Source organism: Leptodactylus fuscus, chromosome 5 (assembly GCF_031893055.1).
Source record: "Leptodactylus fuscus isolate aLepFus1 chromosome 5, aLepFus1.hap2, whole genome shotgun sequence".
NCBI lineage: Eukaryota > Metazoa > Chordata > Amphibia > Anura > Leptodactylidae > Leptodactylus > Leptodactylus fuscus.
This window is the reverse complement of record NC_134269.1, coordinates 160334525-160353225: the sequence shown is the minus strand read 5'-3', so window position 1 is coordinate 160353225 and position 18701 is coordinate 160334525. Positions and strand designations below refer to the sequence as shown.

The following is an 18701-nucleotide window of genomic DNA, read 5'->3' as shown; positions in this document are numbered from 1 at the left end:
CGTGTGGTGAAGTCTCCTTCTGATGGTCCCCACCACTAGGTTATTCTACTGCAACGTCCAATGAGCATTACAGCATTCTGTACCCACTGGCATAATGTCTCTCTTGGAGGGCATGTAGATCTAGGTGCCTCTATTTTCTGCCCCAAGCCTTCTTCCATCTGCTCTTTCTTACAAACCTGTCCCTAGTTCATAGAATAGGCATTCTAAATCTTTCCCAACTAGTCAGTTATCTAGAACATAATTAAGCTTGCTCCATGGTGAACTTCATGCCAAAGCAATATAGTTTCTGACGCTGGGTTCACACCTGTGTCTGGGGTCTCCGTTCTATGGTTTCCGTCTTCTGCATGCCAGAAGACGGAAACCATAGACCGGGTCCGGCCGTGCGCGGCGGTGAGCGTTTTGCGCTCTCCGCCGCGAAACCAGATTTTTTTATCCGGACACAGAGTACTGCATGTCCGACTCTGTGTCCGGATTATAAAACCCGGTTTCGCGGCGGAGAGCGCAAAACGCTCACCGCCACGCACGGCCAGACAGCTTTCTCACCCATTCAAATGAATGGGTGAGAAAGTCTCCTGCAGGTTTCCGTATCCTGCCTGTGTTTTAGGCAGGAAACGGAAACCTAAGTATGGAGACCGGGCCGCAGATGTGAACGAGCCCTGAGCTTGCTAATTTCTGCAAACTGCTACAATGGTTTGATTGTCTCTGTATTTTTACCTTGACTTTTTCCTGACTCTGTGTTTGATTCTGGCCGAGTTCTGCTGATCTACTGTGTTTGACACCAGTTGCCTCTGAGCCCTGAACCTGCCTGTTTTGATCATCTTCCTGTCTATGACTCTGGAAGAAATTTGTCTGTCTTTGATCAGGGCCTGTGTTTCGACTGCTCTGGTCTGCTCTCCTTCTAGACTGGTCTGCACAAAGTCCTGAACTCAACCCCTTTGAACATCTCTTCAATTAATGGAAATGTAGCTTATTATTACCCATGTATATTATATACAACAAGTTAATATACTGGAGGATTCATGGTGAAATTTCCACATCCTTTTTACCATATGGTGTATATTAGTAAGAGTCCCTTTCACACTTTGGAAAATAAATATGAATTTGAGGCCCCTCGAAATTCCACCGCTGGTTAGGCTTAGATGAGTGGGTCTGATCAGGCGGACATCTTGAGTTCTGGACTCTGTTTACAGCATTAGCGTCCTGTTTTTTTTTCTGTATTTCCTTTGGTACACAACACAGTAGATAAATGGGTAGGTAGGACATTCAACCAAACAGTTTCATAGGCACATGCCACTTAGCTCCCTTGTTTGGCACTTGTATATTATAGTTCCATCTTGGCTATGACTAGTTTTGTATAATTTGCTCTAGAATTGATGGGTAGCACGGTGGCTCAGTGATTAGCACTGAAGCCTTGCAGCGCTGGAGTCCTAGGTTCAAATCCTGTCATGGGCAACATCTGCAAGGAGTTTGTATGTTCTCCCCGTGTTTGCGTGGGTTTCCTCCGGGTACTCCGGTTTCCTCCCACACACCAAAGACATACTGATAAGGGAACGTAGATTGTGAGCCCTATATGGGACAGTGACTGATGACTGACAATGTCTGTAAAGCGCTGCGGAATATGATGGCGCTATATAAGTAAGCATAATAAATAAATGAGCTTTCAATTTTTACTATGCAGATCCTTTTTAGTGTTTATCAGTTCAGAACCAATGCCAATGTTTGTGATCAAGGGTCACACAGATATGTTCCAGAGGTGCAAGCTGTGACCTTAAAGGGGTTGTCCCATTACAAGGATCCTATCTATACTGCTAGTTTATGTGGATTTAAGACTTTTCCTAAATGCATTGCTTTATCAAAACTGCTTTGTTTGGCCGCTATCTAATTTATTCACTCCATTGTTTATACTCCATCTCTATGGCCCTTGGGATTATCTGCTCATTTGTCAAGTGATGTAGATGCCTGCTCTTAGGGAGAGAGGGAGGGGCTGGGAGCAGCTCTGAGCTGTTTGTGACTTTTAAGTAGCGAAGCTTTGAGGTGAGAGCTCCGGGATTTCTGAGCTCTTATCAGTCGGTTTAATTGAATTTGGCTGATAAGGGCTGAGATAGGGAGTCCGTTACCTCTTTATGTAATGCAAGCTGACTCAAATCCAACTCTGCTTCATCAGCTTCACACTGTGGTAATTCATTTACAACCAATGCCGTGCAAGTGAAACCCCGCCCACCTATGTGCCGAGAAAAGCAGAAAGTGAAGAGAGCACAACAGCCTGCAGGTTAGTGAACAAGCGTCATGGGAATACCCTTTTAACAGGTGATATTTCAGTATGACTCGACATGGGAATAGAAATACCCGGAACAGCGACTCATGTTATAACTAGAGATGAGCGAACAGTGTTCTATCGAACACATGTTCGATCGGATATCAGGGTGTTCGCCATGTTCGAATCGAATCGAACACCGCGTGGTAAAGTGCGCCAAAATTCGATTCCCCTCCCACCTTCCCTGGCGCCTTTTTTTTTCAGCGCAGGGGAGGTGGGACAGGAACTACGACACCGGGGGCATTGAAAAAAATTGGAAAAAGTCATTGGCTGCCGAAATCAGGTGACCTCCATTTTAGACGAATAGTGGATTTCAAATCCGGGTCATATGAGAATGTGAACTTTGTGACTAAGAGACAGGGATAGCTGTACAGGCAGGGATAGATAGGGATAACCTTTATTTAGGGGGGAATGTTATTAAAAATAACTTTTTGGGGCTCTATCGGGTGTTTAATTGTGATTTTTGTGAGATAAACTTTTTCCCATAGGGATGCATTGGCCAGCGCTGATTGGCCGAATTCCGTACTCTGGCCAATCAGTGCTGGCCAATGCATTCTATTGGCGTGATGAAGCAGTGCTGAATGTGTGTGTTTAGCTCAACTACACCGGTGGAGTAGTTGAGCTAAGCACACAGATTCAGCTCTGCTTCAATCAGCGCTGGCCAATGCATTCTATTAGCTTGATGAAGCAGAGTGTGCACAAGGGTTCAAGCGCACCCTCGGCTCTGATGTAGCAGAGCCGAGGCTGCACAAGGGTTCAAGCGCACCCTCGGCTCTGATGTAGCAGAGCCGAGGGTGCACAAGGGTTCAAGCGCACCCTCGGCTCTACTACATCAGAGCCGAGGGTGCGCTTGAACCCTTGTGCAGCCTCGGCTCTGCTACATCAGAGCCGAGGGTGCGCTTGAACCCTTGTGCACACTCTGCTTCATCAAGCTAATAGAATGCATTGGCCAGCGCTGATTGAAGCAGAGCTGAATCTGTGTGCTTAGCTCAACTACTCCACCGGTGTAGTTGAGCTAAACACACACATTCAGCACTTCTTCATCACGCCAATACAATGCATTAGCCAGTGCTGATTGGCCAGAGTACGGAATTCGGCCAATCAGCGCTGGCTCTGCTGGAGGAGGCGGAGTCTAAGGTCGGACCTGAATGGAGACTGGTGTGGAGCGATCTTAGACTCCGCCTCCTCCAGCAGAGCCAGCGCTGATTGGTCGAGTTCCGTACTCTGGCCAATCAGCACTGGCCAATGCATTTCTATGGGGAAAAGTTAGCTTGCGAAAATCGCAAACTGACAGGGATTTCCATGAAATAAAGTGACTTTTATGCCCCCAGACATGCTTCCCCTGCTGTCCCAGTGTCATTCCAGGGTGTTGGTATCATTTCCTGGGGTGTCATAGTGGACTTGGTGACCCTCCAGACACGAATTTGGGTTTCCCCCTTAACGAGTTTATGTTCCCCATAGACTATAATGGGGTTCGAAACACATTCGAACACTCGAACAGTGAGCGGCTGTTCGAATCGAATTTCGAACCTCGAACATTTTAGTGTTCGCTCATCTCTAGTTATAACCAATCTGATCATTATCTGACTATATGAAGTATTCTGGATAAATGGAAGTTCACATGTCATTTGTTGCTATGGCATTTTTTTGCGCACCAATTCCTATACATCAGGCCCAAAAATCAGTAAGTTTTGTTGCATTCTGTGAGGTGAACCTGAAACTCTAAACTCTACTTAAAGGGGATGTGCAGGACTTGAAAACATGGCTGATTTCTACTTCTTAGGAAGCGACCTCAGTCACGTCCATTGGTCACATGGCAAAGCCCAGACAAGTAAACTCACCTGGGATTCCCGGGGGTCTCATGGTTTTCATGTCCTCTCACCCGCTCACCAGATGAATAGCCTCTTTCACCCAACTGCCGACTCATTAGTATTCACTGAGACCTCACCTCAGGGCAGTGCATATTAATGCAGAGGATGCCAGAAATCCTCCATCAATTTAGAGTTTATTCTTATTTGTTTATTTCATTAAAAAACTCAGTAATTAGTTTTAATAGGAGAATTTTTTTCTTATATCAAGCTGTAATAGTATTGTACTGTCCTATATATTGTATTGTAGACATATCTCTATATGCCAGTACATTGTATAAATAAATATATTATATAATATTATATTAAAAATATATTTTCTAAGCAACCAATGTACTATCATATAGAGATATTTCTCTATCTATCTATCTATCTATCTATCTATCTATCTATCTATCTATCTATCTAATCTCTATATATACTTCTATATAGACTCCGTCTGCGTGTTGTTGGCGTAGATGATCCTCCTATATTCAGCAAATTTCTGCCGTCGATGGTTGTTGTTGTTGATGGTTGATTGCTGCCTGCTCTGGCGTTCTGCCAGCACTCAATCTTTCCTGATGCTGAACTTGTTCCACTAACAGAAAAAGGAACCCATTTAAGTCAATGGGAGGCTTTTTTCCACTGTGATTTTCAGCGCCAAAATCCTCGCCAAACAACTCAGTGTGAATGAACCCTTAGGCTGAAGCCGCACATTGCGAAAACGCAGTGTTTTGGGTGTGGTCGACACGCAGTGGCAAAAAATGCTGCGTTTTACAGTACTTGCAAAGTAAGAGGGATGCTGGCTAATCCCATCCACATATTGCAGAAAAAAATCTGCAGCATAAAAGCTGCTTTTTCAAAAAGCCTGAATTTTTTTTTTTCCAATTGCTGAATGTCAATTATACCTGCAGAAAGGCCGGCATTTTATGTATAGGTATAATAAGGGCGGAACGTCCACAGGGAAAAACTGAAAACAAATAAATGAATGATGTGCATTAATAAACTTGACTATATTGTTCTAGAAACAACTTAGTCCCTAACTGTATATTAGACCCCGTTTATATAATGTGTCATAATTTGATGCCTTTTAGACCTTCAAATGTCTATAATCAGGTATTTTTTGTGCTAATATTTTACTAAAATTCTATTCAAGGATATAGATATGCAAACAAATGTTAAACTTTCACCCTGGAATCAATATGTATTCTTCTGTTGCAGTCCAAAATGTATGGAGATATGAGTGAATGTTGTATTAATGACTATCCTATTAATATTATAAATGTGAAAGTTTGTGAGTTTGGATGTTTGTGGGTTTGTGTGTTTGGATGTTTGGATGTTTGTTCCTCAATCACGCAAAACCCGCTCGACCGATTTGGCTGAAATTTTCCACAAACATAGTCACTACACTCGATTGCGCAATAGGCTACTTTTCGTCACAAGAGCGCACATACGTTTATGCCAGGACCCCCACAAAACCCAAACTCACACCACCATCTCTGCAATCTCACACAGTTTGGACCATAGCAAGCCACAAAATTCATATTGCCCTCTGCAGCCTCGCCCCTAACCCCACAAAATCACATATACATATACTTTACCACTTTGCCCCTCCCCTTAACGATACTCCAGGAGGCTCTCTTTAACGCTCCGGAGCAGCCATGTTTGCCAACCCCCACCGCTCTGACAATCCGCGACACCGCCCACCCATGTCAATACCCCTAGGAAGTCTAATAAATGCAAAAAAAAAGTTTAAAAAAAATTAAAAAAAATATAAAAACAAATAAAAAGGATTAAAAATTCAAATCACCCCCCTTTCCCTAGAACACATATAAAAGTAGTTAAAAACTGTGAAACATATACATGTTAGGTATCCCCGCGTCCGAAATCGCCCGCTGTACAAAGCTATACAAATATTTTTCCTGTTCGGTAAACGCCGTAGCGGTAAAAATGGTCAAAAGTGCCAAACCGCCGTTTTTTCACTCTTTTGATTCTGATAAAAATTTGAATAAAAAGTGATCAAACCAATAACATTTCCCAAAAATGGTAGAACTAAAAAGTACACCCGACCCCGCAAAAAAAGACGCCCTATACATCCCCGTACACGGACGTATAAAAAAGTTACGGCTGTCGGAATATGACGACTTTTCAAAAAAAAATGTTTTAACACAGTTTTGGATTTTTTTAAGGGGTCAAAATGTAACTAAAACCATATAAATTTGGTATCCCCGGAATCGTAACGAAACACAGAATACAGGGGACATGTCATTTTGGTTGCACAGTGAACGCCGTAAAACCAAAGCCTCTAAGAAAGTCGCAGAAATGCATTTTTTTGGTCAAATCCACCCCATTCAGAATTTTTTTTACCTGCTTCCCAGTACATTATATAGAATAATTAATGGCGGCATCATGAAGAAAAATTTGTCCCAAGAAAAATTAAGACCTCATATGACTCTGGGAGCGGAGAAATAAAAAAGTTATGGGGTTTAGAAGGAGGGGAGTCAAAAATGAAAAACCAAAATCAAAAAATGCCATCGACGGGAAGGGATTAACTTCAAATACCTCTGTCCCAAAGTCACTATGTAAAGTTTCTCACAACACCGTATATAGAGCAGCTCAAATACAAAGTAACTTCAACACAAAAGTCTCACGTATTCTCTGAATTATAGCAAAAACAAGATACAAAGTTACATTTCATATCCCATACCTTATACACAGTACGAAAACCTTACCCGCACCTGTATATACCCACTTCTACAATCACCGCAGACGAAGTCGCGGGTACCAGCTAGTAGTATATAAAATCCTTTGATAACATCTGATAACAGAGAACAGCAGTGAACAATCCCTCTATATATGTATATACACAATCCTCTGATAATGGTTGATAACAGAAACCAAGAGTGAGCTAGTGCTAGATATATGTATATTTACAATCCTCTGATAATGACTGATAACAGAGGACAATAGTGAGTGAGTACTGCAATTTTATAATAATGGTGTTTGGTAGGTATTAGAATGGAGTGGATAAAATAAGGTGCTGCCAGGTATGCTGTGGATCCAGTATGTAGCAGTTCCTTCTGTGACTATGAGTAGGAGGAGGCACCACCTGACATATGTCCATGTCAAACCATGTTGTGGGTTAAGGTTGCATATAGGTTAGGTATAGTTAGCCTCTGCTTCAACCATGCAATTCTTGAAAAATGGCAGAGGCTCCGGCTCACACAGCTAACACTCCTGAAGCTAAGGCAGCGTCAGCTACTAGATCCATAACACAACTTATTTCAAAGACTCCATTGTAGACTCAACCAATGGTGTATGTCAATGAGGCAGAATGAAAGATCTGCAAGCTTCTATTGGTTCATGCAGGTCATGTGATGTGATATGAGTAAGGCCACTGATGTGGGAGCCAATGATGCTATATATGCTTTGGTGAATACATTGAGAACAGTAGGTCCTAGAGACCTGAATCCAGGTCTACAATCTTTGGAAGAGCCTGATTTATCCAAGTGCATTTAATCGTGCATAAAAAATAGACATCAGGCAGCAAAAATTCATATATATATATATATATATATATATATATATATATATATATATATATTTTACAATAAGTTAGAACATAGAAGGGATAGAAGGGTAATTTTAATATACTTGTGAAATACAATGATTAAAACTTGTAACATTGGATGTTTTATCTTTCATCCTTAGCTTTATATGTTTAGGACTGTATCAGAAATATTTCTGAAGAGAAGAAAACAGAGAATAAAAATACTTCTGGATGGAATCAGAAATTGATATTGCGGGGTACTGCCATCATCCAGTGGACACAGGAATTTCTTTCTTAGACAGCCAGCAATTTGTTGGTAAGTCCATCTAGATAACAATAGCAGAAGTATCTTTAGTAATGGCTAGGGACTATTGTGCGGGTTACTGGTTGTTACTTCCATTGGCCCCATGCTGATTGTAGGGGTGACATTCTTCCCTAACAGAACCACAGAACAAGAACGTCAGCAATTGGATGACCAGTGAATATTTTGAGCTGACCGCTAACAGAGTACAGTAGAATACAATATTGCTACAAGTTTACTCTCAGCCTGCACTGTGAACAAGCAGACACCGGGGATCCCTGGCTGCGTCCCACGATCGACCCATACGTCCATTGTGATCGACCGGTAGATCGCGATCGATGTATTGGGCACCCCTGATTTAGAGCATTTAGATCTTTCTTATTTACTCCAATAACTTAGTGTTACTTATTGATGTTTGCAGATAAAAGGCATTCTCTGACACTATGATAATAATAGTCTTTCTTTAGGATAGGCCACAGTTCTTTCGCCAGTGTTGGGGTCCATCATCCATTAACTTTGCCAGTTAGCTCAAGTGATACTATATGCACATAAGTGATGAAGGTGGTGGGTCTGCCTTTTATGAATGGCTGAAGGTAGCTTCTATTCTACTAAATTGACATCAATATATTATATATGGTAACTACCTAATCTAAGCATTACATTACTAAATGTCACAGTATTACGACATACGTACGCAATAGGAAATGACAACTGGAAATGTCACAAACTCAAATATGTGCAAACCATTACATCTTAGTTTTTCATTCACAAATGAACCATGAGTCACAATGCTGGATCTCCAGCAAAGTAATATAACAAACACTGCTGCCGACAGTCAGAGACTCCATGTCAGAAAGTCATGGAGTCCACAAGTCATAGAGTCCATGTGTGCTACCTTTATCTTACTTACCTGAAGAAAAGTTTGTGTTACTCAAGTATAAGAAAAAGTTCAACCTCATGTCATTGGAGTTGATGTGTATGATGTACATACTGTAGGCGCTCCATGTTCTGCTGTATGCTGCAATGCTTCTAAGGTGGAATATCTCCACTGCAAGTGTTAGGTTGCCACTATTTTTCTCATGAATTCCTTATTAATCTATGGGGCTATTGGTGCTTTACCAAGGATGCATATAACACCGGCAAGTCTGCACTATGTAGATTACAAGTAGGTGTCGATCTTACAGTATAAGTCTCTCAAGCTCCCAGAATGTGGCTCCCAGACTTTTGGCAGTTGTAGATCCCAGGAAGCACGAGAACCATGGCGGCAAATTATTAAAGAATTTAGGCCAAATTTATGGCATATAAAAGATGCCATTTTAGTGCACATGGGTTTGCTCTAAAAATTGTAACTTTTGTATTTTTTAGGCTAAGGCCCCACATTGCAGAGATGTTGCATTATACAGCACTAGCAAAGTGGATGAGAGTTTGGTTAATCTTATCCATACATTGCAGAAAAAAAATGTGATAATGTGAACATTTTCCCTATTGATTTATTGGTTTCCCAGCAAAAAAAATTTAAATTTTCAAAAAAGGTCTATTAGTTCTATTACTAGGTTAATAAGTGCAACCAAATACCATTAGCAGTGTTTTCAGTATTTTCTGGGTTTCTTTGTGAGCTCCTGGCACCTTCCGCATTTGTTTACAAGGACATCTTTTTGTTCTATTTCCTACAACTCCCATGATACTTTGGGCCAATCACAGCTGATTCGCCCCACCTCCCTCTCTCCCTCCCTCTCTTTCTCACTCCCCCCTTCCTTTCTTAATCACACCCCCTCCCTGCTTCCCTAGCTAGCCATCCACTACTATCCCTTCCTAACTAACTCAACCTCCCGACCCCATCGTACTTACCTGTCTTCTGACCTGGACTTTCTGGGTACAAGACGTCACTTCTTCTAAGCATCCAGCACCTCCTCTTCTTGACATCTGCTGGCCTCCCACGCCTGTGCAAAAAAAGCCAGTGTGCCTGCAACTACACATGCCGGCGCTCCAGCTCTATTGCACAGGTGTTGGCAGCTGGCACCTCTTCTTCTTGATGTCTGCCAAGAAGAAGTGACATCCCATGCCCAGAAGGTCTGGACCAAAGACAGGCAAGTATGATGAGGTGGGTTAGTAAAGGTGACGTTCCTTTCCCCCATCCGGAAATGGAACATCACCTGAAAGTTGGAAAATGTGACTGGGGGAATTTTTTGTAACCTAGGTAATTTAGAAGGTAGGCTGGGGTAACTTAGATGAGAAAGATCGGTTTATCCAAGACGACTCCTTAAATAATGGAAGAGACAATGATGAGAAAGGTACAGCAAATACACAATAAAAAGAAGTTTTTTTGCTGCAGAGTTTTTAGCTTCATTTCGCTATGTGGAACATTAGCCTTATTCTGCTCTTTTCACTTTTAGTGGAAGCAGGGAGTGCCTAGGTGGCATAGATTTCAGTTTCTGGCATACAGGATGGCCCAAAATGTGCCACAAGTATTAAGAGGAGTGTATCTCTTATAGGTTATAACTGGTGTACGAAATGCCAGTCTCAATAAATCCCCCCCTCCCCCACTAAAATCAGTATGACTTCTACTAATCTCTTAGCACTTCTGGAAAACAAGACCATTTTTATCTTTGCCATTTGCTATATAATTTATGACAAAATGAAGCTGATATAAGAAATCACTTCGATCAATTAAAGTAATCACAGCTAAATCTTTAAGGACATTTGGTTTTGCAGGTCAAATGGAAGATATTCCCAGTAATATATACACATTACCTGTATGTATCAGTTATATAAGATATGATCATAAATAGTTATCAATGCAGTGGTATCTGAGCATCCGCTGTTATGTAACAACCATCTACTCGACTGCTCTTTTAAAACAAATATCTATTATTTTATTAAATATTATATCTATAATCAGGTATATATACCAATCTGGCCATAATTCTTGACAACTTATCAAAAATCATGGAATGCCAACAATTTTATCGATACTAAATTAAAACTGGATATACAGTAATGCTATTTGGATGAGATTATCACTATATACACCAAACTCGGTGATGAATAAAGAAATTTGGATACAGCACTTGTGAGTGTGAAGCCTCATATATAATCTCATCCTCTTAATACTTACTAGCAAACTAGTTCCAGGTACTGTAGTGTCTCAGCGCTTCTAATATGTTCTGTGACAGAGTCAAATTCTATATATTTCATGGAGAACTCCAGTTAAAAGAACAGAAATAAAGTCCTGAACATTGTGTTTCTTTCTATCCATAGAAGCATTTATGATTTTCTGGAGTTCAGGTGGGTTAATAAGTAATCTCCATTTAACCTCTGTTCTGTCACACCTTAGCATGTGAGATATAGAAGGAAACTCTCATTTTCAGTGTAATATAGAATGCAAGGGCACCGTTCTCCATATTTAGAGGCCCTGATCTGTGAATAATAAGAGATTTTCTGAGTCTACAATGGAAACGCTGAGGATCAGCAAGACAAAAGGTAGGTCTGGTTTATAGGCATTTGTATAGTCCTTGTTGGTTATAATACAACTTAGGACACAATGTACAGGGACATCCGTAAGAAATAGCAAGAGGCGGATACAGTATATACTACTCATGCTCTGCAATCTGTATGTGGATAAAGTCTTGGATCACAAGTATAGTAAGATATTGATACTCAGTACATTTCTTCTTCATGATGCTATATATATAATCGGGTTACATAGCAGTCTAATATACATTGCAGGAAAACTTTGTCTTATGTAGAAATATTTTCTTAAGGGATTAATATATAACTGATCCTTTATGTGGCCAATATGCAAACTAAGGACACAAAGATGTCTCCAAGTTGTCATGACCTGAGTATATGAGGTCTCTTTGTTACTCTTTATATTGACCTTATCATAACCTATAGATCATGTGGCATTTACACAATCCATATGTTTTATTATATCATTGATGAAAGAGTACATGAATTTTGTGTATATGTTCCCAGGTCCAACAGTATGTGCAAAACCAATAATAACTACTGTCTGCTTAGAATATAAAGAGGCAGGAAAGTTGTCTCAAGCTTTGGTGCTATAGCTCGGGACTGCTCTTTACATATCTGGACCCTGAAACATTATAATCCCAAGGGTTACCTGATAGAGGACATGTTGCCCACTTTACCTACCTTGTACAGAATCTTTGTTTATATATATATTAGTTAGTGCTCCAATCATTCTAGCTAACGTTAATATTGTATTTCAACATTACATCTATTTTTAGACAATACCATAGTGGTCTCCCATGAATAAGTCCCAGCATGCCCTGTCAGACAGAGGTCGCAGGCTATCAGGGCATGATGGGAATTGTAGTATTGTAATAGTTGGAGAGCCAAAGATTGGAGACTGCTGCCCTACCATATACAATGAAAAATTAGAGTATTACCAAGTTTTAATGGAAAACAAAATGTACTGGTATATAGAATAAAATATTATTATTATTTTATTATGCTTACTTATATAGCGCCATCATATTCCGCAGCGTTTTACAGATATTGTCAGTCACTGTCCCATATAGGCCTCACAATCTATATTCCCTATCAGTATGTCTTTGGTGTGTGGGAGGAAACTGGAGTACCCAGAGGAAACCCACGCAAACACGGGGAGAACATACAAACTCCTTGCAGATGTTGTCCTTGGCAGGATTTGAACCTAGGACTCAGCGCTGCAAGGCTGCAGTGTTAACCACTGAGTCACCGTGCTGCCCCACGGTGCCCCCAATATACAGTTTGGTACTATTTATTGGTTGACCCTAACAGTACACATCAATTGTTCCATCCAATATACTGTACTATAATGTCAATATTCTATCAATTCACAACTGTGTATCTTTTTTACCCGTTTTTGTTTCTTTTTACACTAAGTGGTGGTAAACATTATGCTAATCATTCTCATCGGATTTATTTTGGCTGGGTCTGCCCCACTAGTGGGCCCTGTCCTATTCTTGCATGAAAAATGATGATGGTTAAAAAAAGGATTGAGCTTGTCAATAGAAGTGTCAGCAACTTATTCCTCTCACCCCATTAGAAACAAACGCATGTTTATCTCAGCACGTGTGCATGTGTATAGAGGGGTAGGCTCAGCTTTTGTCGCTATTATCTGGATACATATGTCTTGTATTTGGCAAGTGTTGATAAAAGGACAGGTGTTCTAAAACATGGTTTCTTTCTTCTCAGGAAGTGATATAATCTCTGTTGATCACATGGCTATGCTGCAGGCCGGTCCCATTCATTTTAATGGGATAGAGATGTGGTATTACTATGTGGCTAACAGACATGATGTCACTTCCTGAGAAAAAGAAAACAGCCATATTTTAGAAATCCTGCCCAACCCCCTTAACTACAATGGAGAGCCCATCATCCCATCCCATTTTGCCTTAAGCATATATTTTATCCTAGAGAATGACTAATATGTTGTGTATGGTATTACTTAATTTGCTATATTTTTTATTCTGCTAGGCCTACATTCAGTGCATACTCATTCACCAGACCATGACTCACAAGGACCTTCATATACCACTTCCTACAACCACATGCAATTTCCTTCAGTTCATCAACCACTTACATCTTCCCCATACCATGTTAATTCTGGATATTACCCACAACAAGCTGAAGACTGGTGTCCCAGTGGAATGTATGAGTTAAAACGGATTCCTTCTGAGAGCCTGTTTTCTATAGACACTGAAATAGTGGATTTGCCTCCAACTAAGAAGACCAGGGTTAGTCCTTATGGCTGTAGAGTAAAAGGCGATGAATTGTGTGTTGTTTGCGGGGACAAAGCTTCTGGCTATCATTACAATGCCCTAACCTGTGAAGGATGCAAAGGTAAGTAGGACCAAGCCTATGTTATATATTGTAAAATAGCATACTTTTGGATGAACCAGGGGACCAGAGATCCTATGTTATCCAAAGCATTGTGAAGCTGTTGTGTTATACGTTTATGCCATCATCTATCCGACATATTAATCCTAATCCTATGAAGCACCGCTGTCTTCTTTAAGTATGTCTTGTCTTTGTTTCACTATTGTATCTAATCTGCATTTATTTCCTTACAATTGTATTATTGTCTCTTTGTTCTGGGGCAAAGGTTTTTCCTGAATATATCAGCCCATCAGGAGAATTATTATCAGAGCTGTGGTTGGTTAAGTCTAAATATGGCTTGAAGAAAATGCATTTTATTTATAATTTCTCTTAATTCAAGGACCATAATACTATGAGTACAAATCACACTGACAATAAGAAATTTCCACACCCACTGATTAGTAATATACACAAAGCATCGGATTAAGTGTTTGATTTGAGAGCATCATCTGTAAGATAAAATAAAATAATCCTTTAATAGTCCCACATTGGGGAAATTTCAGTGTGTTACAGCAGCATAGTAATACAGATACAGGATAATACACAGTAATATATTACAGAAGTAGGCACGCATATACTGAGAAGAGAAGATATACTAGGAGTCCATAGCAGCTTAGGAAGAGAAGAAAGAAAGAAGGAAGACTTCATAATCATACTCATTTAGTTTTCTGTGCGGGGTGATTTTTGTTTGGTCTGATGTAGATTATACAGCCTTGTCGCGGTTGGAAGGAAGGACTTGCGATAGCGCTCCTTCTCACACTTGGGGTGAAGCAGTCGGTCACTTACAGTGCTGCCAAGTCCATAAAGGTCCCATACATGGGGTGGGATTTATTGTCCTGCATGGAGGTCACCACGGACAGTATCCTTCTGTTACCCGCCACCTGTACTGGGTCCAGGAGGCTCCCCAGGACAGAGCTGGCCCTCCTGATCAGCCTGTCAAGTCTATTTCTGTCCCTGGTCGATATACTGCTCCCCCACACTGAAAAAGATGGCTGAAGCAACCACAGAGTTGAGAAAGGCCTTAAGAAGTGGCCCCTGGACTCCAAAGGCCTCCTGAGCAGGTAGAGCCTGCTGTGGCCCTATCTGTGCAGCGCCTCCAAGTGATCAGCCCAGTCTAGTTTATTATTGAGGAGCACACCAAGGTACTTATAGGTCTTGATTGTCTCAATGCATCTATATCAGGGGCCTCAAGCATGTGGCCCTTGAGGCTATAATCTGCAGCACATGGTCTTCTCCCTGGTTCTTCCTATTCAGCTGGATAGGCCAAACTAGGAAGAAAAGATCCCCGACCCTTTTTTTTAAAAAAAGAAGTAGATTGTGAACCCCATATAGGGCTCACAATGTACATTTTTCCCTACCAGTATGTCTTTGCAGTATGGGAGGAAATCCATGTAAACATGGGGAGAACATACAAACTCCTTGCAGATGTCATTCCTGGCAGGATTCGAACCCAGGACTCCAGCTACAGTGCTAACCACTGAGCCACTATGCTGTCCCTATCCGTGACCCTTTTTTAAAGCTTCCCAAGCTCTGGGCATATTCCCTGTAAATATTTACCTCTTTATTCCCTATTAGAGATGAGCGAGTAGTGAAATATTCGAGATTCGATATTAGTTTCGAGTAGAGCCTCAATATTCGACTACTCGATCAAATATCGAATCCCTTTATAATCTATGGTAAAAAATGCTCGTCTCAGGGGAAATCACTATTCGACTAAAGGAGAGTCACCAAGTCCACGAGTAGCAGGAGGAGAGTGGTTTAGGAGGAGCGAAGTGCAGTTAAAGCGCACGGACCCCATAGACTATAATGGGTCCGTGTGCTTGCAGCGCAATGCCCGCACAAATGATTCGTGCGGGCAGTGCGTGGCAAACACACAGGCCCCATGATAGTCTATGGGGTCCGTGCGCTTTAACTGCACAGCGCTTGCACTTGTGCTGATATTCCATTCGGGGGGGGGTCCTCCTGCGGACTGCTTCCAGACGGGAGGCAAGCGCTAATGTTAACCGGCCCTTACTCGTCCTGCAGAACAATCAATGCTGATAGCATTCGGCATATCAATGCTGGTTCTGCAGCAGGCTCGTCCTTGCTAGTCGAGAGAGCTGGCAGCTTGCGGTTATGCGGGAGCTGACTTTTTCTCATAGGAATGCATTGACCAGCGTTGATTGGCCGAATGCTAAACAGTGTACAGCATTCGGACAATCAACACTGGTTCTGCCAGAGGCTCGTCTGTGAGGAGGCGGAGTCTAAGATCGGACCACAGCAGTCTCCATTGTGGTCCGATCTAAGACTCTGCCTCGTCACAGACGAGCCTCCGGCAGAACGAGCGTTGATTGGCTGAATGCTGTACACTGTATAGCATTCGGCCAATCAACGCTGGTTCTGAATCGAATCTTTACTGCGAATAGTGAGTAGTATTTGAACAAGTACGAGTATTTCGAATACTGTAGTATTCTATCCAATACCTACTCGATCGAATACTACTCACTCATCTCTACTCCCTATCACCTCCCACTTTCTTCCCTTTCTCTGGGGCACACTGCTGTGATGTCTTTGCGCCCAGAGCAAGGGAATAGAGTGCACCCGGGTACTGACTGGGGAGGCACTGAAGGTAGACAATAAACTATATGGGGGGGGGGACTTATTAACATTTTGGGGCCACTGATAGTGGAGACATTAAACTATATGGAGCCACTGTTGGGGGCCATTATATTATTTGTGGCCACTGCTGGGGGTCATTAAATTACCATATTACTTTTTTTTTTCTTCTTTGTAGATTTTTTTTTTCTTCAATGTACATTTTTCCCTATCAGTATGTCTTTGGAGTATGGAAGGAAATCCACACAGACACATACAAACTCCTTGTAGATATTTTGTCCTTGGCAGGATTTGAACCCAGGAAACAGTGCTAGACACTGAGCCACCATTTTGCCCCAACATTAAATTATTTGAGGCCACTGTTGGGGTACAATAAACTGTATGGGGCCACTGCTGGGGTTATTTAACAATAAATTTGTATTATATGAAAATTGAAAAGAACATAGCCCATCAACTTCAAATAATTTATTTCTGCAGCCCATTTGCCTGGCCAAGTTTGAGACCCCTGGTCAGTATGGACACAAATTTAGTACTTTCCAACAATATTACTGAATTATAAAAAATATATTCAGCTGTATAAGTAACCTTGCATTCTGTTCTTTCATTGGCATATAGGGTACTGTTATATCAGAGTTATTTCCCAGAAATCCACCATAATATATTGTGCAGTTTGTAAAGTGGGGGTTAAAACATCTACCCCTTCCCCTAGGTCAACAATACTACTGCTCTCCTGTGGGAGGGTTGAGAAGGATACCTGTCCTTGGGGCCCTGCAGATAGCTACAGTGAGTTCTGCTTGTAATGCAGGTCTAAAATGTGGCCTTCTAGTACAGTCATGACAGTAGACAAACATTTACAGAGAATGTGTATTTTAGCTTCATATATATTTGTACTTTAACATAACTAGTGACCTTCAGAATTATTTCTGGACCGAGGACTGTTTTTGATACTAACTCTCAGCATCAGGTCATAAGTATCAGATCAGTAGGTGACAACACCCAGAATGGGATTTCAGTTGAATGGGAGCAGAGCTGCAGAACTTCTGCATGACTACCGCAGAAGCAGCGGAGGCAGCTGCCACAGGGCCCGGGACATTAGGGGGCCCGGTGACAGCCGCATTTTTTTTCTTTTTTCTTAATAGGCCGTTACTGGCTGCAGTTATTCCAGCTGGTAACGGGCCCTATTTACTTACCGATCCTGGCTATTATTGGCTTTGCAGACCCCCGAGTATAATGATCAGAGGCCTGGGAGACATAAGAAACATAAAAAAACTGTGTTACTTACCTCTCCAGGCTCCAGGCAGGCTTTGGCCTAGTTGTCTGACATCTCTGACGTCACATGAACCCAGCCCACGTCCTGGGTCATGTGACGTCTAACTAAATTGAAGAAGGCCGACAGGGGAGAGGTAACAGTGTTTTTATGTTTTTATTACCCTGGGTCTCTGATTATTATACTCTGGGGTCTGAAAAGACCCCAGAGGATCATAATTGTTTATGGGTGTCCACAGTGTGACATGATACTGTGTGCAGGGGACACTAAGGGATATGATACTGTGTGCAGGGGCCACTAAGGGACATAATACTGTGTGCAGGGGCCACTATGGGGGATAATACTGTGTGCAGGGGCCACTAAGGGACATAATACTGTGTGCAGGGGCCACTAAGGGACATAATACTGTGTGCAGGGGCCACTAAGGGACATAATACTGTGTGCAGGGGACACTATGGGGGATAATACTGTGTGCAGGGGCCACTAAGGGACATAATACTGTGTGCAGGGGCCACTAAGGGACATAATACTGTGTGCAGGGGCCACTAAGGGACATAACACTGTGTGCAGGAGCCACTAAGGGACATAACACTGTGTGCAGGGGCCACTAAGGGACATAATAGAGCGCGCAGGAATGCGGAGGAGGGGTCAGTCGAGGTCGTCAGTGTCGGGGCGGGAGCATGTCAAAAGTTTGCCACGGGGCCCCGCCATTCCTAATTACGCCACTGGATAGAGCATTCTGTTTCCAGCTCCATCCTCTGTATAGGTCTCAGCTCCAGAATCCACCTGGAGCAGTTGTTTGGTGCTGTGTCTGGGTGTTGGACCATCACCTATCTGATACTGATCACCTATCATGAGGTCTCTGTAGACATCAGTATAAGAACTGTAAGTCTAAGGCCCCACATAGCATCCCACAGCAAAAAAGTGCTGTGATAAAAACTGTG

At 41.9% G+C, this 18701-nt stretch overlaps 1 protein-coding gene across 1 annotated transcript in view; it reads left to right on the top strand.

Moving 5' to 3' along the window:
* Positions 1-7942: 7942 nt before the first annotated feature.
* The window catches only part of NR1H4 (nuclear receptor subfamily 1 group H member 4), a 29833-nt gene continuing 19074 nt past the window's right edge, over positions 7943-18701 (top strand). The window contains exons 1-2 of the mRNA XM_075274622.1: positions 7943-8027; positions 13494-13859. Of these exons, the coding sequence (XP_075130723.1) occupies positions 7943-8027; positions 13494-13859 (451 nt within the window). The remainder of the gene's footprint in view (positions 8028-13493; positions 13860-18701) is intronic.